Below are 23,725 nucleotides of genomic sequence, written 5' to 3' on the forward strand. Positions count from 1 at the left end.
TGCAGACAGACACTCTAGATTCTGCCATGCTGGGAGAAGCCTCAGTGACGTTATTACAGCACAGACCCGACCTCTCCCCCAGGACTAAACCCACCAGACGCTATTACACTCTCCCAGGAACAGAGTCTCTGAGCCAAACGCCAGAAAAGAGCAGAATCAAAGGAGCCGCTTTGGAGGATCCCCCTGACCCTGTCCCCAGAACAGCCCATTCCCTCAGCAGCGCAGGGACCAGGCAGAGGCAGGAACTGGCTTTTCCTCTCTCTGCCCCTCCCCTCTCCCAGGAAAGTCACTGCCCCGGGTGGCTGCAGGGAATGGAGCTGGGCAAGGCTGGGTGCCCGGAACCTCCCTCCCGACTGATTGCTCCAGCTGCCCCGCCCAGTCTCTCCCCTCTCCCTCCTGCACGAAGAGCTGGTCACTGTCCTGCATTCCCGTGGGCGTTTCCTCGCCAATAGCTACAGCCACTACTAACGGGGTGAGCCTGGGTGTGTTGGGCAGCAGCTCTGCGCCGCGCAGACACTCGGGGCAGAGATGGGGCGAGCAGGAGCCATTTCTGCAGAGTCACTTTCCTGCCTGGGACCAGCACTTGCTGAACTGGAGCGAGGCTCTCGGCCAGGGGTCGGCAACCTTTCAGGAGTGCTGTGCGGAGCACTTCATTGAGTCACTCTAATTGAAGGTTTCGCGTGCCAGTAATTCATTTTAATGTTTTTAGAAGGTCTCTTTCTATAAGTCTCTAATATAGAACTAAACTCTTGTTGTATGTAAAGTAAATAAGGTTTGTAAAATGTTTAAGAAGCTTCATTTAAAATTAAATTAAAATGCAGAGCCCCCCGGACCAGTGGCCAGGACCCGGGCAGTGAGAGTGCCACTGAAAATCAGCTCGCGTGCCGACTTCGGCACCCGTGCCACAGGTTGCCTACCCCTGCTCTAGGCAGTGGTGCAGCTCCTGGCGGCTGGGGTGAAACTCACCCACTCCAGCTACGGAGTAAAAGAACTAAGGCCTGGATCCACAAAGGGACCTCACACCACCCAACTTTCTGGCAGCTAAAAGTCACTAGAATCCAGAAAGCCTGAGTTAGGCGTCCAGGCTCCCTGTACAATCAATGGGAAGAAGGAGGTGCCTAAAAGTAGAATCCACAAAAACCAGCATGCTGGGCATCTCCGCACCAAAGCTAACCCATGAGAAATGCCGACGAGGGGTGTGTCCTGAGCCCCACCCTCTCTGGAGCTTAGGCACCTAGGTCTGGCTTGGAGAGAGGGACCTTTGTCTGCTTGGGAGCCCCTCGCCTGGAATTAGGTGCTTAGGTCATTTAAAACACTCGACCAGGATGTGGGAGTCCAGGGTTCAAATCCCCCCCAAAGATCCCGGTAAGCTGCCCGGCTCCATCTTTAGCACCACACAGGCGGTGGTCAGGGAGGGCCTCCCCCTCTCAGTGGGGGCCTCCCCTGGCTCCCTCCTGCGCCGCTCCCCCCCCCCCCCCGCCCCTTCCCCAGCCTTACCTGGTTCCAGCCTGGCCCTGCCACGAGGGTGGGCCTGATATTGCCGCCAGGGCCGTCCCTAGGGGGAGTGCGGCACTAGGGCAAACCCCTCCTCCGCCACAGGCCCCACCCCACCCCTTCCCCCAAAACCCCGCCTCCTTCCCCCCTGCTTTGCTCCTGCCCCACCCCTGAGTGACGCCGGGAGCCCACAGAGCAGGACCGGTAGCGCTGCTGCTGTCCCCAGCTGTGCCACCATGGTCCTGCGCTGGGGCCTGGAGCTGGCAGCAGCGTTGCCACACACCGTCCATGTGCAGAAGGAATATTTTGATGTGCAGCAATATACAGGTGATGTGTCACACCTCACCTCCATATTGGTGCACACAACAAAATTCATTCCGCACATGGACATAAAAAATTAGAGGAAACACTGCTCCTGACTTTCAACCTACTTGAGACATCTTGAATTCCATACATTGACTGATCAGAATAAATCGCAGATCGAGGGACGTGATCATTCCCCTCTATTCGGCACTGGTGAGGCCACATCTGGAGTACTGTGTCCAGTTTTGGGCCCCACACTACAAGAAGGATGTGGAAAAATTGGAAAGAGTCCAGCGGAGGGCAACAAAAATGAATAGGGGGCTGGAGCACATGACTTATGAGGAGAGGCTGAGGGAACTGGGATTGTTTAGTCTGCAGAAGAGAAGAGTGAGGGGGGATTTGATAGCTGCTTTCAACTACCTGAAGGGGGGTTCCAAAGAGGATGGATCTAGACCGTTTTCAGTGGTACCTGATGACAGAACAAGGAGTAATGGTCTCAAGTTGCAGTGGGGGAGGTTTAGGTTAGATATTAGGAAAAACTTTTTCACTAGGAGGGTGGTGAAGCACTGGAATGGGTTATCTAGGGAGGTGGTGGAATCTCCTTCCTTAGAGGTTTTTAAGGTCAGGCTTGACAAAGCCCTGGCTGGGATGATTTAGTTGGGGTTGGTCCTGCTTTGAGCAGGAGGTTGGACTAAATGACCTCCTGAGGTCCCTTCCAACCATATTCTATGATTCTAACTGCTCTCAAGTGAGCTACAGACGAACAGTGGTTCATAGTAATTATTCAGCAAGTATTTTAGAAGACCTAGAATATTAGAGGAAATCGTGACCTGCTAAGAGACAATTAATGGAGAGAAGCATCAAGATTAATCCCATACATTGGATTGGTTGTGACTTATTTGCCTGATTTGAAAAGAGACCAAAAGGACCTGAGTCTCCTCGCTGGCGATAGCCCCCTGCTCGGCCAATCAGCACTGAGACTCTGAGGGGCGGGAGGCTGAGAGGTCTCACCAGATGTCCCAAAGGACGGCCCAGGTCACCATCAGAGGGGATCACTCTCAGATCCAGCCTCACCTCTTTGTGAGGACCTCCCGCAATGAGAGCACCCCCCACCCCATCCACACTCCACACACACCCCTCCTTGGTAGAGGGAGGGAAACCGGGGGAAGGGGAAAAAGAAGCAAGAGAAGAGGAGAAAGGAGGGAGGAAAGAGGAAAAGGGAAACCAAAAAGGATAAACCCCAATGTCCCCAGGGATTCCAAGCGTCAAAGTCCTAGGTAGGAAATCAAATTCAGCCACCTTAAGCCAGTGTTTTCTGGGCCTAGAATGCTGCCTGCACCAGGGGGATCAGACTGAACAGGCTCCAAACCTCTCTGGGCTTCTTACCTTGGAAAAGGGAAGTTTGTTTTCGGCACAATCAGTGGTAGGAACGGAGAAAACTCCACAGAGGTTCCTCCTCATGCTCACATCCGTGAATCCTAATTCTCTCTCAGTCCTCGAGGAGAGACCTCGCGAAGGAGACTTGCGGCAGCAAAGGCGGGGGGGTCTCAGAGACTGGCCTGGCCCTGCACCTCTGTCCTGCCCGGCTGATGTCAGGGTCTCTCTGTGAGGTCACCCCCTCCCCACCACCTTTGCCCAATAGGCCGAGTTCCTGCAACAGGCCTTTGTGATGTCACTGCCACCCCCACCCCTCCCCTCCCCTCAAAGCTGATGTCCTGCCCCTGGCCAGCCTCGTTGGGTGTTTGAGTTGTTTCCCCTGGATCACCGCACTCAATGACTGTTGAGTCTGGGGATGGAGCTGGCTACACAATAAAACATCCGTTTTTCATAAATTAGTAGACAAGGCCAGAAGGGACCATTAGAGCATCTAATCTGACTGCATATCCCAGCCTCCTATGTATCACAATAGCTGCTTTTTGACTAAAGCACCTTCCCGAAAGGCATCTTGTCTTCACTGGAAGACATCAAGAGATGGAGAATCCATCACTTCTCTTGGCAGCTTGTTCCAAGGATGAATCACCCTCCCTCTTACAAATCTCTGCCTTGTTCTGATGAGAATTTTTCTGATTTCTGCTTCCAGACGTTGGTTCTTGCTCTGCCTGTCTTTGCAACACCAAAGAGCCCTTTAAATACTTGGTGTTTTCTCTCGGCGAAGGCACTTGTACACGGCAATCAGCTCACCTCTCAATCTTTTTTAAAAACTAAACAGACTGAGCTTTTCAATGCCTCCTTACAAAACATCTTCTCCATCCCTCAAATATGGCTCTTTTCTGCACCCTCTCCAGTATTTTTAATGTTATTTTTGAAATCAGTCTCACCACTGCTGAATCACCTCCCTTTCCATCCTCTGTTTATCTATCCACGGATGGTGTCACTGACTCCCAGGACTTGTGCTCTCTCTCTCAGCCCCGTACAGTTCAGGCGAGGTCACCGCTGGTCCTCTGTAACAACAAACTACTTCTCCCACCAGTGCCACCTCGTTAAACAAACAACACCCAGGGAAACTGAGTCCCACACACTGCATGCAAACCACTGAATAAACAAGAAAATCCCCACATCATCACAGCTGGCTTCAGCCCTGTTCACCACAGACTCGCCCTGGGCGCTCATGTTGAGTGGCTTGCCCAGTACGACACCTAAATCCTTGACAGAGTCACTGCTTCCCTGAGTACCGTTCCCCACTCTGTGGCCTGCCTGCTTTGCTGCTAGCACATGGAGTCCTGCTGCCCCCTCCCAGTGCGCCAAGCGGGAACCTGGTGCCTGGAGCCGCTGTGCTTGTGTGAGAGCGTCAGGCTGAGAGACCAAAGGGCACCTTCAATCTGGAACAGAGGGGTCTGGCCTGCAGGTGCGATCGCCCTGGGTTTGGGGCAGTTTTCTGGCAACCCTGCGCAGAAGGGGCTGTGGCTGGCAGCAGCTTGAAGCTCTTCCCCCCGCTGCGCTAGGCACTGTTTGAATAAATGCAACGTACGTGTTACATACAGGCTCTTGGTGCTCGATCAGAAGTTCTCTGTTTGCAGGGTCGGTCCCAGGAGATTAGAGAGACAAGGTGGGGGAGGGGATCTCTTTTATTGTCCAACTTCCGCTGGGGAGAGACAAGCCTTCGAGCTCCACAGAGCTGGTCCTCAGGCCCTTGTCCCTCTCCCCAGCAGAAGTTGGTCCAATAAACGATCTGACCTCCCCTGCCTTGTCTCTCGGTGTTTTCTGCTCACACGGGCGTGGCTGGGAAGGGCCACAGGGCTCAGCAGGCTCAGGGAGTAACATCAGCACCACTGAAGGTAGGAGTGGTCTGTCCAGCTGCCCCCTCCTCCCTCAGTGTCAGTCTGGGGGGGGGGAAGTCTGGCAGCTCCTCCTCAGCCACAGTCCGTGTGTGCCCAGCACAGGCTCCCCTGGGCAGGGCCAGTCAGTCTGTGTGTGTGTAAGCGGGGGAACGGTCCCGCTATTGTGGGGAACTTTCCTGGCTTCTGCACTACCCCGGTGAAGTGGGCTAGCGAAAGGATCTGAGTCCTCGCTCCCACTTCCTTTACCCAGAGGCCTCCCTGCCCTTGAGGACTCCCCTTCCACTCTCCTGTCTGGCAGAGTCTTCGTAAACCCCGACAAGGCTGGGCCCAGGATTCCTGGGGGGCTCGACCCCCAACCCTGCTGTGGTCGCCTGGGACAGGGGCTAGGGTGTCCCCACTCCGGGGTACCCTCTCTGCACTGGGCACCTCCCTGACCCACTGATCATTTCATACAATGTAAAGCAAATACAAGTTGTTTAATTAACAATTACTTTTAAAAAAGAATAAGGAAAAATGGAAAAGGTTAAAGGAAACCCATCACCCTGCTCTGAGGCAGGGAATATCACAAGCAGTGTCTCTGGAACATCAGGGCAGTTCACAGTCTGTTCCTTGTAGGTCCCGGGCCTCCTTCTCAGGCCCCGGCTGTGCTGCAGAGACGCTGTGGGTTGGACACTTGCTCTGGCGGTGGCCACACGCTCTCAGGCTCTAGGTGGCAGGACCCTTCTTCCCAGCGTCGCCCCCGCCCTGTCAGGGTTACGATCCCCCTCCAAGTCTGGCCTGCAAGGCCTCTTGGCTGAGGTAGCTCCCTGCGCTGGGCCCACTGCCAGGGTCCCCCTCACTCTCCCCAGCTGCTCACCGCACCCAGCTCCGGACTGCTCCAGCCCCAGCTCCAGCTCCAGCTCCAGCTCCACTCGGCCTCAGCACGGCTGCTGCTGCTGCTCTGCCTCCAGCTCCCTGGGCTGCTTCTCTGGCCCCTCTGGCTCTGGTTGCTACAGCTCTGCCCCCAGGACAGGTCTGCTCTGCAGGCTGCTTCTGTAACTCTGCTTTGGGGCTGCAGCTCTGCTCCCAGCAACTTAGCTTGGGCCCCTGCTCTCTCCTTAGCTCGGCCCCACTCTGTCTGACCCAGGCCATTCCAACTCACACGGAGGACGGGACCCCCCTCGCCTCCTGACTCCCTGATTAGCCTGCCCGCCCTGTCAATCAGGCTGATCTGGAGCATTGGCCTCTCCCCATTGGTCCTGGGGACTATCAGTCTCAGGCTTCTGATTTCCCATCGACCCTTCCCCTTTTAGTGCTGGGAGCTAGCCAACCAAAACACCCCCACTGAGTGTTAGTAAGGGGGCAACAGTCCCCTTACATGTGTCACAGCAGCCCCCTGCTCACTCCCCCATGGAGCCCAGATCGGGGTGAGCTGGGCCTCTGGTTTGTTTGATCCCTGAAGGGGTTTCTGGGCACTAACTGGGACCCCAAGTTTCTCCTCACTTGAGGAAATCCCTGTGAAACTCACCCTTTCCGCGTGTCCCTCTGCCAGAGACGGTCCCGTTCAGCTGGCAGCAAGTCTAGCTGGAGGGGAGAGGGAGAGAGCTGAGATTTCAGGCTGCCGTGTTTATGGCGGGATTGCGGCTATTAATTGACAGAACCTGATAATTCTATGGAACAAACAGGGGGAAAGGACAGAGATACAGAGTCAGGCAGTGAAATAGAGAAAATACAGGAAGAATTTCTAGCAAGGGCGAAGTGTAATTAAACAGAACTGAGAATATTCTCTGCACACCTTGTCTAACTCTGGGCCTGATTCTCTTCCATACTGACGACCCATTCCCTGTCTCTGGCCATGTCTGGAGGGCTTTGTGCCCCTGTAGAGCCCCGTCACACTGCCCCAAAGGTAAAGGTGTTATGTAGCCTCAGCCCAAACAAGAATCAGGCCCTGTGTCACTTTCATCCTGGGTTTCAGATGAGTGACCCCTAGAAGTTGGGGGGCCACCGGCGCCTAGACCATGGCCCTGCCAGAGAGGCCCTGCCCCTGGGCATCCTCTTCCCCCGAGGTCCCGCCTACCCACTGTTCACTCCCCTCCGCCCCTTCCCCCTAGGCCCCCCCTACCTGCCCCTCACTCCTCTCTGTCTCTTCCCCCAAGACTCCGCTCACTCGCTGCTTGCTCCTCTCCGCCCCTTTCCCCTAAGGGGGACTACCAGGGGGCCATGGGGCCAGGCACCCAGCACTTTTTCCTGCCTTAGGTGAGCAGGGGGCGGGGGGGTCCTTTACCACTTGCCTAGTGAAAACAGATTGCTGGGCAGATAGGTTTGATTTGAGTTGATTAATTTTCTTCTTTCTCAACTCAGATTTAAGTGGACGGCTAATGTCAAAAGAGCCATGATTAGTTTGGAAATGGCGCTCTACATTATGTTTTTTCGGCACCGCAACAGCACCCCCGCACAATAAGCAAACACATTTCCCTTTATTTTCACTAAAACAATAGGATTCTTCCCACTCTGCGTTGAAATAATACGTACGTTGTCTTTGATTTGAACCATTCATTTTGGGCAAAATGTTAAAAAAATAATAAAGCGCAAAGCACAAGAAAACAGCAGTATCCGTGCAGCGGCAGAATACTCCCATCCAGGGCCGGCTGCAGGCACCAGCGGAGCAAGCACGTGCCTGGGGCAGCACATGCTACGGGGCGGCATTCCGGCCATTCTTCGGACAGCACAGTCCCAGTGGGTTTTGGTTTGTTTGTTTTTGGCAGCAGTTCTGGGCAGCGCGGAGAGAAGCCGGGGAGAAGCCGTGAGGACAGAGAACAGCCTGCAGCCCCGGAGTTCTCTGTCCCCGGCACGTGCGGGGCCCTGGCTTCTCTCCCCTGCTGGGCACTAGGCGGGTTCACATCAATGCCCCGGCGGGTGCCATGGCGCCTGCGGGCACCACATTGGGGACCCCTGATTTACCACTTTCTCTGGCCTTAGAGGCTTGCTTCCCTTGCAGCTGTGATGGCCCCCAATTCTCTGAAGCTTCACTTCCAGGGCTTGAAAGATGACAATGGGCCCACGGAGGAGTGACCCGCCCCACATCCCCAGCGTTTCCCCCCTGCATGGGCGGCCTTGTGGGAGAAGCTCAGCCTCCCCTGGCCTCTTATACGGACTGCCGCGTTCAGCTCCTTCTGCACCCAGGGTAGGGCTGCGCCGGGGACCTCAGGGACACATCATGAGTCTCCCTCCCAGGCATCGTTATGAAAGGAGCAGAACAGGAATTACTTGGAGTGGGGAGTGTATTGACCGTGTCTCATGGGTCTGTAGAGATGTACTGCACTGGTGAGCAAGTGTGGCTAAAACAGAGGCCTCGCTGTGAGCAGGATTTGAACCTGCGCAGGGAAACCCTATTGGATTTCAAGTCCAACACCTTAACCACTCGACCATCACAGCTGTGAGTGAAGTGACCCCCTAAGGCCAGAGAAACTGGTAAATAATCACAACGTCCAGGCCTGATGTCATCTGAACTACAGAATTCAAACAGCAAACCTGGCTCCCAAAGCACCTGGGGGAATTTGGGGTTCTCGTTGCTTAGCCATGTGGTTAAGCATCAAACCAACATCCTCCTGCAGGGTCTGTAATTGTTGCTCTCTCCACTGTAAAGACAGGGAAATGGAGGCACGGGGAGGTTAACTGACCTGACCAAGGTCAGACAGTGAGGTAGAATCCAGCTCTGCCCCCCACCAGCTCCCTGCTCTATCCTCCAATTTACTGACTTTCTCGCTGTATTAAACTGTTTTTATTGGACTCTTTTCTCTATTTATAAACAGGACTAAGCCATGACTGGACTGTCCGACAGGAGAATGGGACACGGCTCCCTTCACCTGGACCCTGGATTTCTCATTACTTCAGAGAAACTTCTTAGTGGGAAAATGAACCACATTCAAATGATTAGATTATGACCCGTTTGTTGTCTTTGTTGCCTTGGGAAATCCCCCCAGCCCTTTCCCCTGAGTCAGGACTGATAATTTATTGGTCACTCTGATTTGTTTCAGTTTTATGTTAGCATCTATTGCAACTAATCGGTCAGAGCCCGTCACTTCCAAAAGTCCCAGACGTGTGTCTCAGTTTCCCCACCTAGCTCCCTTCTCGGTACCTTTGATTTTCCTCAGAGTCTCCTTCAGAGCACTGGTTTGTTGGCACCAATAACCAAGTCTGATTTCCAGGCCAGGAGACATGTCCTCCACCTGCTGGAACTTTCCTTTTTCACATCTAGAAAGAAACAGTTTTTTTCTCATTAACCATCATATTTTACTATGAATTTCTTGCCAGTGAGAAATGCTGAATTGAGGGGCCTGGAGAATGAATCTCTGTGTATCCAGCCACAGAATAGCTGCAGCCCCAGCAATGGCTGTGCAAGCTTCCCCGAGGTGTCCCATCAATGTGCTTCAGCCCTGATTTACTGAGACCAGCTCTGGGGACAGGACGGGAGCTCAGTCCCCGTGGGCAATTCACTCCTCGGCCTCCATGCTTTGACCAATAGATTCCAATGTCCCTGCTGGTCTGTGTTCTGTGGACATCTGCCCACCTGCCCCTGGACCGAGATCAGCTTCCCTCGCACCAGCTCATTCCTCACCGGTCTCTGAATGGTCACCACATCACACAGACTTTTGTTCACTCCTGCCCTGGGCAGAAGAGAACCCAGTGCCCTGGAGGTGACAGGCCCGTCCTGTGTCCCCAGTCAGGGGCATCGTCCCTGCCCTAAGGCGGTGGCTGCTCTGGGGAGCTTACAGTGGCACCGATGCAGCTGCCCCGCTGTTAGCTCTCTAGCGTAGCTGCTGGAAGCCGACGGCAGAGAGCTCCCACCCTCAACGAGAGCCGTAGCCATGTGGGCAGGAGAAGCTCTCCCAGCGACATAGCACTGTCCACACTGGCGCTTAGGTCAGTGTAACTTGTGTCACTCGGGGGGGGGGGGGTGTTATTCACACCGCTGAGCGACATACGTTCTACCGACACAAGGGGACGTAGACGCAGCCTGAGCAGAGAAGCGATTAAGAAAACATATTTCGTTTTGTAGGAAATGCAGGAACCCCAGGTTTGTAATAAACCAAAGGAGATTCCGACCCCATGCGTCACCTTCACACTTTGCAGTTGTGCCCTGGGATAGTTGTTTTGTCTCAGCCTGTGGCCAGACTAATGACAGGAGCCACGCACCTGTCTATGGTGCTCCCATCCTAGAGGAGAGAAAGGAGAAAAGACGCTCAGTCCCACATGCCACTCACACAGGGGGAGGGAACTTTTGTGGTAATTTAAATAGGCTCAAGGGGCTCCAAAGGAGTCAAAGGTGTTAACGTGACCCTGTCACTGTCCAACACTGAACGGGTGATACAAGGCTTGCGGTTTGGTAGATAGAGACTTCAGCCTGCTTAGTCCCATGGCAAACACACCTCTAAAATCCCTGTTAGTGTTTTACTAAAATACAGAGACAAAAAGAGAAAGAGTTAAAGCAATGGAAATGTAAAGTATTCCGTAAGACTTTTCTTTTAACAGCATCCCTTGTGCCCGTTCTCTTTAGCGGGAGACAGTTTTTAGAAGGAAAGTTCCTTATGTGACAGTCTCTTGGATGGTATTTAAGATGGTAGCAGCTGTCCTTCTGGGGAAATCGAAGAGATTAGCTGAGATGGGCTGCAGCTGTCATTGTTGTGGTGTTTCTTGTTAAAGTCCAATTCCATTTCCTAGGTGGCAAGATAAGACAAACACACACAAACGGGGAAAGAAAAGAACAGCAAAGAGAAGATGCAGCTTCTGGCTCTGGTATTGAGTTTCTCTCACTGCCAGAGAAACACAGGCCTAGAACAAGGCCTTACCAGCTACTCAGAGACCTGGCAAACGTGTCCCACCCTCGGGCTGCTTGGGGCATGGCATTTAGCTGTCTTTCTGGTCACAGGTTTGCAGAAGTGTTGCAAAATATGCAGTCTTGGCCAGCTAAGTCAGATTTTGATTGAACAGAAGCAGAAGGAGAGGGATAGGAAAAAGAAAAATAGGTCAGGAAGGAAAAAGACAGGCTGGAAGTGGAGGTGTGTTACTTAGGTCTGGCTACACTAGAAAATTAGGTCGGCATAACTACATCATTCAAGGGTGAAATCCACACCCCTGAGCAGCCTAGTTGAGCCAACAGAAGTCCCTGCCCCCTCCCGGAGACAGTCCTAGGTCAAAGAAAGAATTCTTCTATCGACCCAGCTATCACCTGTCGGAGATGGCATCCCGTTAGCATGGGGGTGTCTACATGGACGCACCACAGCTGTGACGCAGTAGTGTTTTAAGTGTAGACAAGCCCTTAGTCACATACCATAACTGCAAAGTTCTTGGATCAGGCTTGTAGCAGTGATGGAATAAACTGTTGGCTTATTAAGTCTCTCGTTGTTTCTGAATCATTGGCAGGTCCTCAGTCCTTTGGTTAGATGCTCCCATTAGTATGAGGTCCTAGTCAAGTGGTTGAGCAGGTCCGGGGCCTTTTATAGCTTCTGCCATGCGCATGGAAACCCCCATTGTTTCAAACAAAGCCCTCAGCAGAGAGAGTGGAAAATTACAGGTAACGAGATGGTGTTTGGAGTCACATGGGCAAGTCCCACGTCCATGCAGGATTTCGCTTAGTGACAGCAGAAGCATGACCAGACTCCAGATGGAACGTTCACAGGCAAGTCCATTGAGAGCAGATAGGCGAGTGACGTATCTAACTGAACTATGATCATTTTTGCAACGACTGTCATATAGTTGCAACAAATCGTGTACAAAGATGGTGAAGTGAGGTGTCTATGAAAAGGTTGTAATTTGCTGGTTATGCTTATGCTGTCTGTACGTGTGTATCATTCTTGTATTTGAAGTTATGAATATTGGCTATGTACTTGTATTTCACTGTTTGCTTGTGAGTAGCACCAGTGAAGTATTTGGCCAGCTTATTGAGAAAGGGCTAAACTTCTCACTTCAGAGAAAAAAATGCATGAAAACACTTTTATAAACGAGTAGCTAAAGACACAAACCAAACCAACACCGAATGTGACACTCCCCCACCCCCCAAGAAATAAAAATACAAACTTGAAATGTGGTGGAGATCCCGCGCTGAAGTCACACAAACAATCCTGCCACCAGCCTTTGCACTGAGTCCATGACCAGACACACTCGCACCGAGCGACACTCAAATGCCCTGGTGTTTCCATACCCGTCCATGTGCCCCTCTGCTTTTCCCCGAGCGAGGGGCTCTCTCCCCTGGCTCTTCACCAGCATCCCTCCTTTCTCTTCTGCTGGGCAGGCTGAGCTCCCCAGTTCTTCCTCCACTAGAGATTCAGTGTTCCTCTGACGCTGCCACCTCCTCCCTTCTCTCTTCCCAAGGCCACCCCCTATTGACCACTCTCTGGGCTGGAGTGGTTCTGCCCCAATGCCCTGTCCCCTCCTCTTCTCCCAGGCCAGGGACAGGAGGATGGGCTCAGTGTACTGCTTCCCCCTGGGTTCATATCTGGTGCCTCCCTCCTCTCACTCCCCTCTGCGCAACGTCAGGTTCCTCCTCTCTAACCCTCCGAGGAGCCGCCCCAGCAGGGAAGGGGGAGAGAGGCAGTTTCTGCAGCCCCCACAGCAGGTCCCAGCAGCCGGGGGAGGAGCTGCCAGGGCACTCGGGGCAGAGAAGCAGCTCCCCAGGCTGGCGCTGTAAATCAGAGACCAGGTGCTCTCATCTCTGGGACCCTTTTCCCCTCCAGACTCTTTGCCATCTGACCTAGAGCCAGCTGGGGAGCAGGGACCTGCAGCCTCTGTAACCAAATGCGAACGTACAAAAGGGGGTCCCATTACCCAGGCTGAGAGCTGCAGTGACAGCTCTGCTCAGTGTCAGGTGCCCAGGACAGAGGCAGCGCCCTGGGATCCAGGCCTGTCCCAGCCAGACCAGGGCTGCTGGGGAGTGTGAGAAATGCCCCCAGACCGCCCCGGGCCGAGCTCTGCCCCTAACGCTCTGATTCTCTCTCCCCAGTGACGGTGACTCTGGATCCAGACACGGCTCATCCCCAGCTCGTCCTGTCTGAGGATCGGAAACGTGTGAGATGGGGACACACCCAGCGGTACCTGCCCGACGATCCTGAGCGATTTGACACTGAGCTCTGTGTGCTGGGCTGTGAGGGATTCACCTCGGGGAGACATTGCTGGGAGGTGGAGGTGGGGGATGGGAAACGCTGGGCTGTGGGGGTGGCCAGAGAGTCTGTGAGGAGGAAAGGCTGGATCAGTCATAACCCTGGGGGGGGGATCTGGGCTGTGCAGCGGTGGGGGCGTCAGTTCCAGGCTCTCACCTTCCCTGAGACCCCCCTGCCCCTGAGCCGGGTCCCCAGAAGGATCCGGGTTTCTCTGGACTGTGAATGGGGGCAGGTGGCTTTTTTTGATGCTGATAACGAGGCCCCGATCTTCACTTTCCCGCCAGCCTCTTTCACCGGGCAGCGAATCCGTCCCTGGTTCTGGGTCTGGACAGGATCCCGGCTCAGACAGTGTTGCTGAGACATGGGGGGGATATCGCCCTGGAGACCCTGAACTCAACCTCTCTAGTCTCACACCCCCTTGTCTTTGTGACATTGGAAGTTTCCTGTCTTCCTTCAGGCTTTCTGCCATGCAACCGCTATGACCCTGGAGGCCCTGATAGGTGTCTGACCTGTCAGAGTGTGGAAAACAGGGGGTGGCTTCTCCACCTCCTCCAATCTCATCAACCCAAGGCTTTTGCCACCTGTGTGTCACTGTCCTCTATGGCACAGGAGGACTCTGGGAATTGTGGCGCAGACACTGCTACTGAGACATGGTGGGAATTGTCCAATGGGCATGAAAAAATGGGTGTCTCTAATCACAGTCATCCTAGTCTCTAGGATACTGGAGGACTCTCATTTACCTAGCCTCTGGCCCATCTTTATGACCTTGGAGGACACCTATCTACCCAACCCCAGTATCTAATCTCTATGACGCTCCCCCTCCCTCCCTGCAGCCCCAGGGATGGGAAGGGGTGTGTGTGAATAACTCCTGGAGTTGCAGGCAGGGCCGGCTCTAGGTTTCTTGCCGCCCCAAGCAAAAAAAAATTTGGCTGCCCCCCGTCCCAGCCCTGGGCTCCTTGACGCACCCCCCTGCCGCCCCAGCCCTGGGCTCCCCCCCCCACCCGCACCCCCCTGCCGCCCCAGCCCTGGGCTCTCCCCCCCCACACACACACACCCCCTGCCACCCCAGCTCTGGGCTCCCCCTTACCCCCCTACCATTGCCCCCCACAGACACCTCCTGCCGCCCGAGCCCTGGGCTCTCACCCCCCCGCACCCTCCTGCCATCCCAGCCCTGGGCTCTCACCCCCCCAACCGCACCCCCCTGCCGCCCCAGCCCTGGGCTCTCCCCCCACACACACACCCTGCCGCCCCAGCTCTGGGTTCCCCCTACCCCCCCACCATTGCCCTCCCCACACACCTCCTGCCACCCCAGCCCTGGGCTCACCCCCCCCCCCACCTGCACACTCCTTCCGCCGCAGCCCTGGGTCACTGGTAACTCGCTCCCAGGGCAGGTCATTCAGCAAGAATTTTAGATGTGCACAGAACACAGACAGGATTGGTTCCCATTTGGTTACAGAACTGCAGTAAAGTGGAACAATTTTCAGCTTGTGTGATTGGAGGATATCTGGATGCATATTATAAGACTGTCCTACATAAATGAGGAAAAGTTGAGGTGCCTTTAGTATTCTTTTGTTCCACTCTTTCTTTCTATGGGGAATTTGCCAATGCAATATCACTGTCTTCCTTTTAAACAAACAAACAAACAAACAAACAAAAGGCAATGGCTGTTGAAAATAGCAATTCCAGTCCTAATAACCACTGGGAAGCATTTCTTGCTCAATTTTATCCTACTTTTTCTACAGCAAGTTACAGTGGATCAGTATATTTGATTTGGGAGAAATGAAGTAACAGCCGCCCAAACTGAGCTTGAGCACTCCTGAATTTTGAGGTGTTCAAATCTGGAAGGCAGGTGCTGCGGGGGGGACGGGGGGCCTGTGGCTCAGCAGGGGAGCACAGCAGCATGTATGCAGCAGCGTGTCTGGTGCTGCGCGAAGCCAGACACGCTGGTCTGAGTGGCACGGTAAGGGGGCTGGGGGGTTGGAGAAGGGGTAGGAGGTTCCGGGGGGGCAGTCAAGGGACAGGGAGCAGAGGGGGTTGGATGGGGCAGAGGTTCGGGGGGGCAGTCAGGGGCAGGGAGAAGGGGGAGTTAGATGGGTCAGGGGTGGGGGGGGCAGTCAGGGGACAGGCAGCGGTTGGATAGGCATGGGAGTCCCAGGGGTTTGTCAGGGGACAGGTAGGGGGTGGGGTCCTAGGGGGGAAGTTAGAGGGGGTCTCAGGAGGGGGCAGTTGGGGACAAGGACCAGTGGGGCTTAGATAGGGGGTGGGGTCCTGGGGGGCAGTTAGGGGCAGGGGTCCCGGGAGGGGGTGATCAGGGGACAGGGAGCAGAGGGGCTGGATGGGTTGGGGTTTCTGTGGGGGGCAGTCGGAGGGAGTGGATGGGGGCAGGGTGGGGCTACCCTCCCTCCCCGTGGAGTGTCCTATTTTTTGAATGTTAAAACATGGAATCCCTACTCTCAGTGCAGCATGAGGTCTCAGCTTCCTCACTCCCTCCCCCTCTTTCCTGTTGGTAGTGGCCAAGGGAATGCTGGGAAATGTAGTTCTTTCCCTGCTCCAGGGCTGGCTCTATAGGCAGGGAGCTAACCAAGGAACTACAGCTCCCAGGGCCCCCTGCTGGTTCTCAGCTCCCAGGCTGGCTCCCTGCCGCCCCTGCAAATGGGCTGCCCCAAGCACGTGCTTGCTTTGCTGGTGCCTAGAGCCGCCCCTGGTTGCAGGAGGAGCATAGGGGCACATGTGGGGGCTGCAGGATGAGAACTGTTGGAGGGTCAGGGGCAGAAGTGATGTGGGGGTTGGGGCTGTAACTACTAGGGGGACTGGGGGACAGGCAGATGTGGGGGTGACAAGGACACCAAATTAATTGTGATTTGGGAGGTTTGGGGAGAAGGTGAATACTCTGCCCCAGCAGGGAGCCTGGGAGATAGAGACCCAGTCCCAGGGACTGGCAAGTGTGACCTCCAGGCCCCTGGGGAAGGGATGCTGTGGTGGGGGGAGGGACATGGGAGGAGATGTCATTTGGATGAAGGTGAGCTGGCTGTGGGGAGGGGAGAGGCAGGTACAGAGCAGGTTTAATCAGAAGGTAGAGAAGAAATCAAAGTCGGGGGGGGGAATAAAGTAAAACAAAAGTAAATAGAGAAACTTGGGGCAAGGCACGGGGGGTAGGGAACTAATGTGAAAAGAATGAAAGAAAACAATCCTGAAACCGGAGAAGCTTGGGGCAAAGGGAGAGGAAGGGATAAGATCAGGGAGAGAACTGGGAACCTGAGTTGGAATGATCTGTGATAGGGAATAAAAGAGATTTAAGGGCAGACAGAGAAATAAATGGATGGAAAACAAGCGTTAGCTAAAATGATGTGCAAAACTGGATGAAATAAAACAAAAGGGAGAAGGGAAGAAAACACGAGAGGGAGATCTATAAAATCTTTCTGAATGTGTGACTGTAACTCATTAATGGGGTGAAAGTAAGCAGAGGGACTTACTGGTACCCCGGGTCCCTCCTGGGCAAGGTGGGGGGGGGGTGGCTCTGGCCATGGGAAGGGGCCTCGGGTGGGGCCTCGGGTGGAAGGGGCGGGGCTGGGGATCAGACTCCCCCAGCCAGCCCTTCATGGCCGGGCAGCCGATGCAGGGGAGCAAAAGCAGCAGCGCTTTAACATCGGCCGTGTGCGGGCCGGTACCGGCGGCCAGTTCTCACCGGTACACTGTACCGGCCCGCACCAGCCCATTTTCACCTCTGCTCATTAATTCCACCCCAGTGTTCATTTGCAATATTTCCACTTTAATGCCTTTCAGAACAATTCTTCAAATTTTTGGATGTTTTTACCACATGGTCTGGTTATGAAAGTTCCCTCCCAGTTCCCTTTAAGCCTGTCATTTACTTTATGTAAATAAAGCAGATAAAAATGTTTCCTTGTTGATTTCCCTTTCATTTTCCAGCTCCAGTTTTTGAAGATAGTCATGGAATTTTTTTTTCTCCTGAACTGGTTGTGTCACCGAACACTAATAAGGATATGCATCTATGTCACTCTGGGATTGTCTACAGTGCAATGTAAACCCAGGGTTATTGGGTCTGGAGTCAGCTGGCCCATGTTGGAGAACCCTGGGCTTGAGCATCTACACTGTTTCTTAACCCTACATTAAGATATTTCTAAGGCTACGTCTACACTATGGGGGGGGGGGGGGGATCGGCGGGTAGAAATCGATCTCTCGGGGATCGATTTATCGCGTCTCGTCGGGACGCGACAATCGATCCCGGAATCGACGCGCGTACTCCACCAGCCCAGGTAGGAGTAAGCGCCGTCGACGGGGGAGCCGCAGCGGTTGATTTGCCACCGTCCTCACAGCGGGGTAAGTCGGATCAGATACGTCGAATTCAGCTACGCTATTCCCGTAGCTGAATTTGCGTATCTGAAATCGATCCCCCCTGGCCTCCCCCACCGTAGTGTAGACGTAGCGTAACATAGGCTCAAATCTGGGGCTCTGGCATCCACACTGCAGCATGTAGACCTGAGTCAAACCAACCTTATCCCAGATTCCCTAACACCCGCCTGTACTGTGGCCACTATAGCCCTTTGACCATGTTGCAGTGTAGCAAAACTTTTCTGTCCACCCTGCTTGTTACAGGAAGTTTGACCAGCCCGCCAGCACAGACTACCGATGAGTGATTTTGGTCTGTGTGTGCCCAGCTACTAGAGCCAGCAACATGGAGATGGCACCTTTTGAAGAAGTCCTCTTGCTTGCGCTTTCACTCTGCATCACAAAAGGGACAGCGCTTCCTTGACGTGCTGGTGGACATTTTAGAGGAATTTTCTGACCCACCAAAGATACCTGATGGACTGTATGATGGAGCAGGAGGAGAAGGAGTAGCCTGGCATGAAGACTCACACTGGCATAGCTGCTAGTATTCCCTAGGTAGACTGGCATAGGGCCACAAGCACAGACTGGTGAGATCACATCATCCTGCAGACCTGGGATGCCCAGCAGACAGTCCAGAGTTTATGCAGGAAAAAAAGGTACTGCTCCTTTAAAAAACAAACAGTTTGAAAGAAACAGAGAGAAAAGAAAATAACAAGCAGAAATAACAGCATTTAAAATACAAGCTATATTTACAGTCAGGAAATGTGAGAATTACAAACAATTAAATGATAGTGTAATAATCAGAACACAGAGAAGAGAGTGTCCAAAATCTGTGAGAATAGTTTAAGGCCCCAAAATAGCTTTTTTCATGAACAAAGGGATTGATTTAATAAAACATAATCACTTTCCATAATATTTAACAGTTTTATTCCCTCTCTCTTGACTTTTCTTATCCCCTTTCCCATTCTTTCACTCTCCATTTCCTTCCAGCATCTCCCTCCCCAGAAAAGCCTCATGTTCCCCTTTCCAATCTTCAGCTTCTCCTCTCCCTACCATAGGCGCCGACTTCTACTGGCGCCGGTGGGTGCTCGACCCCCCTCAGCCCGGCCCCACCCCTGCCCCGCCCCCTCCTCCTCCCATTCCAACCCCTTCCCCAAAATCCGCCCCCTCCCTGCCCCATTCCAACTCCTTCCCCAAATCCCCACCCCTGCCCCGCCTCCTCCCCCCTCCCTCCCGGAGCTTGCTACAGCTGTTTGGTGGCGGGAAGCGCTGGGAGGTAGGTGGAGGAGCGGGGACGCGGCACGCTCAGAGGAGGAGAAGGAGGTGGGGCGGGGGATTAGGGGAGCTTGGCTGCCGGCGGATGCAGAGCACCCACTAATTTTTCCCCGTGGGTGCTCAAGCCCTGCAGCACCCACAGAGTCAGTGCCTATGCTCCCTACAACCCCCCATGTCCTCCGTCTCCCCCATCGCCCTCTCTAGAACCATAGCAGTGTGTTTTATACCATCTGAGCTGTCCCCAGGACAACAACTAGTTCAGGACATTTCTGGTCCACAACCAGAGTGAACCCCAGTGGGGTTCCACCTCCCCACCTCCAGGCCTCAAGGGCAGATTTTGAGCAGGACTCCAATCCCCACCCAGAAGAAGGGAAGGATTGTCTCCCCAGTGAAAGGCGCTGACAGGAAAGTAAAGATCAGGGTCTCATTGCCAGTATCATAAAATGCTACCCACTCCGCTTCATAGTCCAGATAAACCCCAATCTTCTTAGGTCTCTCACTCAGGGGCATGGGAGTTTCAGGGGAGGTGAGAGCCCGGTACTGATCGCCACATCGCTCTACAGCCCAGATCCCCTGCTCAGGGTTAAATCTGATCCCTCCCTTCCTCCTCATAGACTCTCTGGCGACACCCACAGCCCAAAATCCCCCATCTCCCACCTCCACCTCCCAGTAATGTCTCCCCGAGGTGAACCTCTCACAGCCCAGCAAACAGAAAGAATGGAATCTCTCTGGATTGTCCGGCACCTCCTGCCGTGCAATTCCACGCCTCACGCTTTTCCGATCCTCAGACACGATGAGTTGGGCATTTGCTGTGTTTGGATCCAGGGTCACATTCGCTGCAGTGGAAAGAGAGAATCATGATGCTAAAGGCAGAGCCAGAGGTGCAGGAATGCGGGAGTGGCCCTCCCACTCCCCACGGGCCTGGCCCCCTGCCCCTTCTCCTCCCCCCAAAGGCCCGCCTCCTGGCCAGGCCAGAAGCTGGAGCCTGACCTGGGGAACCTGTGTAGCTGTGGGGAGTCGTGGAGCTTCCACCTGCCTGGGGTGGGGGGCCCGAGAGCAGCCCCTGGCCCATGTCCCTGTTCCCCAGATGACCCCCCATCCAGGGCTGATGGAGGGTCCGTGGCTCTCCACAGCAGCTGCCCGGGTGTCTCTTACTATGGCCTGGTTGCAGCTCTTTGGCCCCCGAGGCCCTGTCCCTAGGCCAGACTGGACGCTGGATCTGGGTAAGAGCCTTGCGGGCAGCTGTGGGGAGCTGCAGACCCTCCCCTGCCTTGGTGGGACCCAGGGAATGGGGACATGGGCCAGGGCTGCACTCGCCCCTCCCCCATCCCAGGCAGACTGGGGTCCAGCTTCTGGCTTGGCCAAGGCGGCGGGGCCTCTGGAGGACGAAAAGGGGCAGGGGCAGGGCCATGGAGCGGGGTGGGGCCTCCCCTCCTCCCTCCCCCCCGCAGTTTTAGGAAGAAGAATCCATCACCCCTGGGCAAAGCTCATCTCTGGGGGAAGGTTTGATCTGCCCCAGCTCCTTCCTCCAGGATTTACCCAGCTCTGACTGGGGAGGAGCTCCAAGATCTCTGCAGAGTGCAGGGCAGACTCACAAACCCGAGCAGGAACAGGTCAGTGACAAGAGTGAAAGGTCATCTGAGCCAGGTCTGAGATGCAGAATCTTTCCTCTCCTGCAGACGACTCTCCCCAGAGAGGGGCCCAGAGACCCAGGAATGCTGGGAGCCCCAGCAGATTTTATTCCCATTTCTTTTTCATGAACAGAACCCCTGCTGTGCTCCTCCTTCCTAATATTTAAAGTCAGATCACACCATAACATGATTTGATAGACCCCCTAATTTAAGTTCCTTGGGGAATAATCAAGGCCAGATAGAAAGGGATATCAGCCAAGAGGCCATCTCTCTAGAGTGAGGCGAGCCACAAGAAAAGGGAATTAGGACAGCCTGAAGAAGCAGAGAGATATTTTAGCACAAAGAGTGGTTAAAGTAGAATGAAACACAATGGACCGCTCTCACAACTAGAGTTGGTGATATTGTTAGGCCAAAACTTTTGTTGGTGAAAAATGCAGATTCAACAACACAAACATTTTCCAAATCCATGTCAATTTTGCCAAATTGTTTGTTTAAGACATAAAAATATTCAACAAAAAATCAGACTATTTTGTTTTGACATTTTAAAAATGAAACATTTTGATTTTTTTGGTTGGGAACAATTTTTCATTTCAAAATTTCCCTTAATTTTATTTTTTTTAAAAGCAAAAAAGTTTATAAATGCTCAAAATAAAACATTTTGTTTAAATCTTTTTTTTAACTTTCTAAAAATTTTCATTTCTTGTCTGACCCAAAACAAATTTGTCTTCATTTTTTTGAAATTGCCAATGAACTGAAATATCCATTTTTCACCCAGGTCTCCTCACGACATTATCTAAGGAGGAAGGAGAAGATCATCTTCTGTTTTCAGCAGAGGAGAGGAAACTTCTCTCCTATCCACCTCACCCCACACACTCTCTCTCCTTTAACCATCCATGCACGTTACTCCAGTTCTCATTTGATGTAAGTCACCTCAGTGTAGTGCCAATGCAGACAAAGCTCACTTCCAAGGTGAAAAGTTGGGGATGCAGCTATCCTTTGGCTACCCTACATTGCAGTGGCCACTGCAGAACTGACCTTACCGGTCACCTTTCTATGCTCAGCTGCTCTGGGGTCATCTCAGCTGGGAGTTACTTGACTCTTCAAATGCATGGGTTGAATTTGCAAGCCATGTTCCCCTAACAATCATGTTCTGATTATTGTTAGTGATATTCCTGTGTATGCGGTTTGAAGGGAAAGCAGGGCTTATAATAGACGCTCACTTGCAACCTCAACTACAGAGGACATACGTGGCCCACTGCTGATTCAGGTGTCTCCAGCTTGGCATCCAGATGGAATGAAGAGGGATTGAGATGGTGGGATCACTTTTTCCGTTTGAAATTAAATGTAGGCAATCTCCCATCCCAAAGCTAGATCTGACTGAGAATTCTCACCTTGTGTGGGGTCCTGGCATGCCAAAGGATAAGGCCAATGCCCCATTTCAGTGTCATTATAGATAATGCTTGTTGTGCATGAGTCAGAATTTCATGGCTGTCATGAAATCTATGCAGCTATCAAAGGTTTTCATGGGATCAATGTGGACCAGTGAGACTCACTCTATAGCTAAGGTCCCAGCTGGGTTTCCTTTAATAGCCCATTTTTGCCATGGTTACAATACTTATATTAGCTTCAAAATTGGCCGATGAGGTCTGGCTCTTACTATTCTATAAATAAAGCTAAAAACAAACAATCAACAAAACAGCAGTCAGCAGGACACCCCTATATGAAGACCAGTGTCCCGCACCAAAATGTAGGGGATTAAAGCTTAAATTTGAAAGTCGTTAATATGGTTCATTGTCTTTGGCAATCTAAGCACTAAAACTGGGTGAATCTTTTTTTCCTGAAAAATGTAGATTTGGATTGACTGAAAGATTTCACAAATTTGTGTAAAATTCAGAGAATTCTTTTGGTAGGGAAAAAAAACTCTGAAAAAGTTGAAGCACTTCTTTTTTACATTTTTGAAACAAAACAGTTTTTGATGCAAAAAGATTTTTCTTTTTGAAATTTGCTTCAATTTTATTTTAAAAGATGTTTTAAAACTTTATAAATTAATCAACCATTTCATTTCTGGTCAGAAGATGTTTCATTCAACCTGATTTTTTCAACTTTTCAGTTTGCCCAATTTCTTAAAAAAAAATCATTTTGAGCCACCCTGAAATGATTTTTTCATTTTATTTACAGTAGAACCTCAGAGTTACGAACACCCCAGGAAGGGAGGTTTTTCGTAACTCTGAAATGTTCGTAACTCTGAAAAAATGTAATGGTTGTCCTTTCAAAAGTTTACAACTGAACATTGACTTAATACAGCTTTGAAACTTTACTATGCAGAAGAAAAAAGCTGCTTTCCCTTTTTTTTTAGTAGTTTACATTTAACACAGCACTGTACTGTATTAGCTTTTTTATTTAATTTTATTTTATTGCCTGATTGTGTACTTCCAGTTCCAAATGAGGTGTGTGGTTGACTTGTCAGTTCATAACTCTGGTGTTTGTAACTCTGAGGTTCTCCTGTATTTATTTGTTTTCAGTAGAGCCACAAACTGAAGAATTGGCTATTCAGACACCTCCACTAAGCACATCAAATGACTGCTACAGAATCAAACTTTAACAAAAAATGATAAAGTCGTCTTTTCCCCTGAAGACAAAGCTCCCAGTATAGCCTGATCACTAGGATAAAAAAGGACAATAGAAAAGGACAGACAATTCCTATCAAATCATACATCAGGAATAAGGAGGTCTGTGTGGGGAAGGGGATGTGTTCAGTGCTTAAATTTGTGCGAGGGCATGCCAGCGTTGAGCCCCGGCATCTCTAGGCTTGGCAGTTTGTAGCCCTGGTACCTCTGGGGTTGCTTCATCAATTATGAATGTAAAAAAACTGCTTGAGCCCTGGAACCTCTTTCATTACACATGAAGCACTGGATGTATATCAGAGCAGACCCATAGAGCAGCAGGTGAAACCTGTGTGGGAAGTTTTGTGCATCTTTGTCTTCTTCTCCCAGAACTGTGCAAATAACTGATTTTTAGGTTTACACCAAAAATGAATTTAAAAAAAATAATTTTGGGTCAACCAAAAATCTTAAAATGTGTTTGTTTTGGGTTGAATGACATATATTGTTTGACCCAGTATCCTGTTTTCTGACAATGCCAGGTGCCCCAGAAGGAATGAACAGAACGTGCAATCATCAAGTGATCCATCCCCTGTCGTCCATTCTCAGCTTCTGGCAAAAAAGAAACTAATCGATTTGCCCAATGTCACACAGGAGAATTG

The 23,725-nt window shown here is 52.2% G+C and overlaps 2 protein-coding genes and 1 non-coding gene across 3 annotated transcripts in view; 1 reads left to right on the top strand and 2 right to left on the bottom strand.

The window, feature by feature from the left end:
• The first annotated feature begins 1,730 nt into the window (after positions 1-1,730).
• LOC135885357 (butyrophilin subfamily 1 member A1-like) lies at positions 1,731-13,568 on the top strand. Its single transcript, XM_065413029.1, has 2 exons — positions 1,731-1,821; positions 13,054-13,568. The coding sequence occupies exons 1-2, from the start codon at positions 1,731-1,733 to the stop codon at positions 13,566-13,568; spliced, it is 606 nt and encodes a 201-aa protein (XP_065269101.1).
• TRNAS-UGA (transfer RNA serine (anticodon UGA)) lies at positions 8,408-8,489 on the bottom strand. The gene has a single exon. It is a non-coding gene; the product is annotated as a tRNA-Ser (tRNA).
• A 5,588-nt stretch (positions 13,569-19,156) lies between the features above and the next one.
• Positions 19,157-23,725, bottom strand: part of LOC135885255 (butyrophilin subfamily 2 member A2-like) — a 54,992-nt gene continuing 50,423 nt past the window's right edge. Inside the window, 1 exon segment of the mRNA XM_065412882.1 lies at positions 19,157-19,668. Within this exon segment, the coding sequence (XP_065268954.1) occupies positions 19,157-19,668 (512 nt within the window).

Source organism: Emys orbicularis, chromosome 11 (assembly GCF_028017835.1).
Source record: "Emys orbicularis isolate rEmyOrb1 chromosome 11, rEmyOrb1.hap1, whole genome shotgun sequence".
In the NCBI taxonomy this organism is placed as follows: Eukaryota; Metazoa; Chordata; order Testudines; family Emydidae; genus Emys; species Emys orbicularis.

Coding starts and splice junctions, on each gene's coding strand:
- LOC135885357 (XM_065413029.1), top strand. CDS start 1,731: ATGGTCCTGCGCTGGGGCCTGGAGCTGGCAGCAGCGTTGCCACACACC. Junction 1,822..13,053: donor TGATGTGCAGCAATATACAG/GTGATGTGTCAC, acceptor CTCTCTCCCCAG/TGACGGTGACTCTGGATCCA.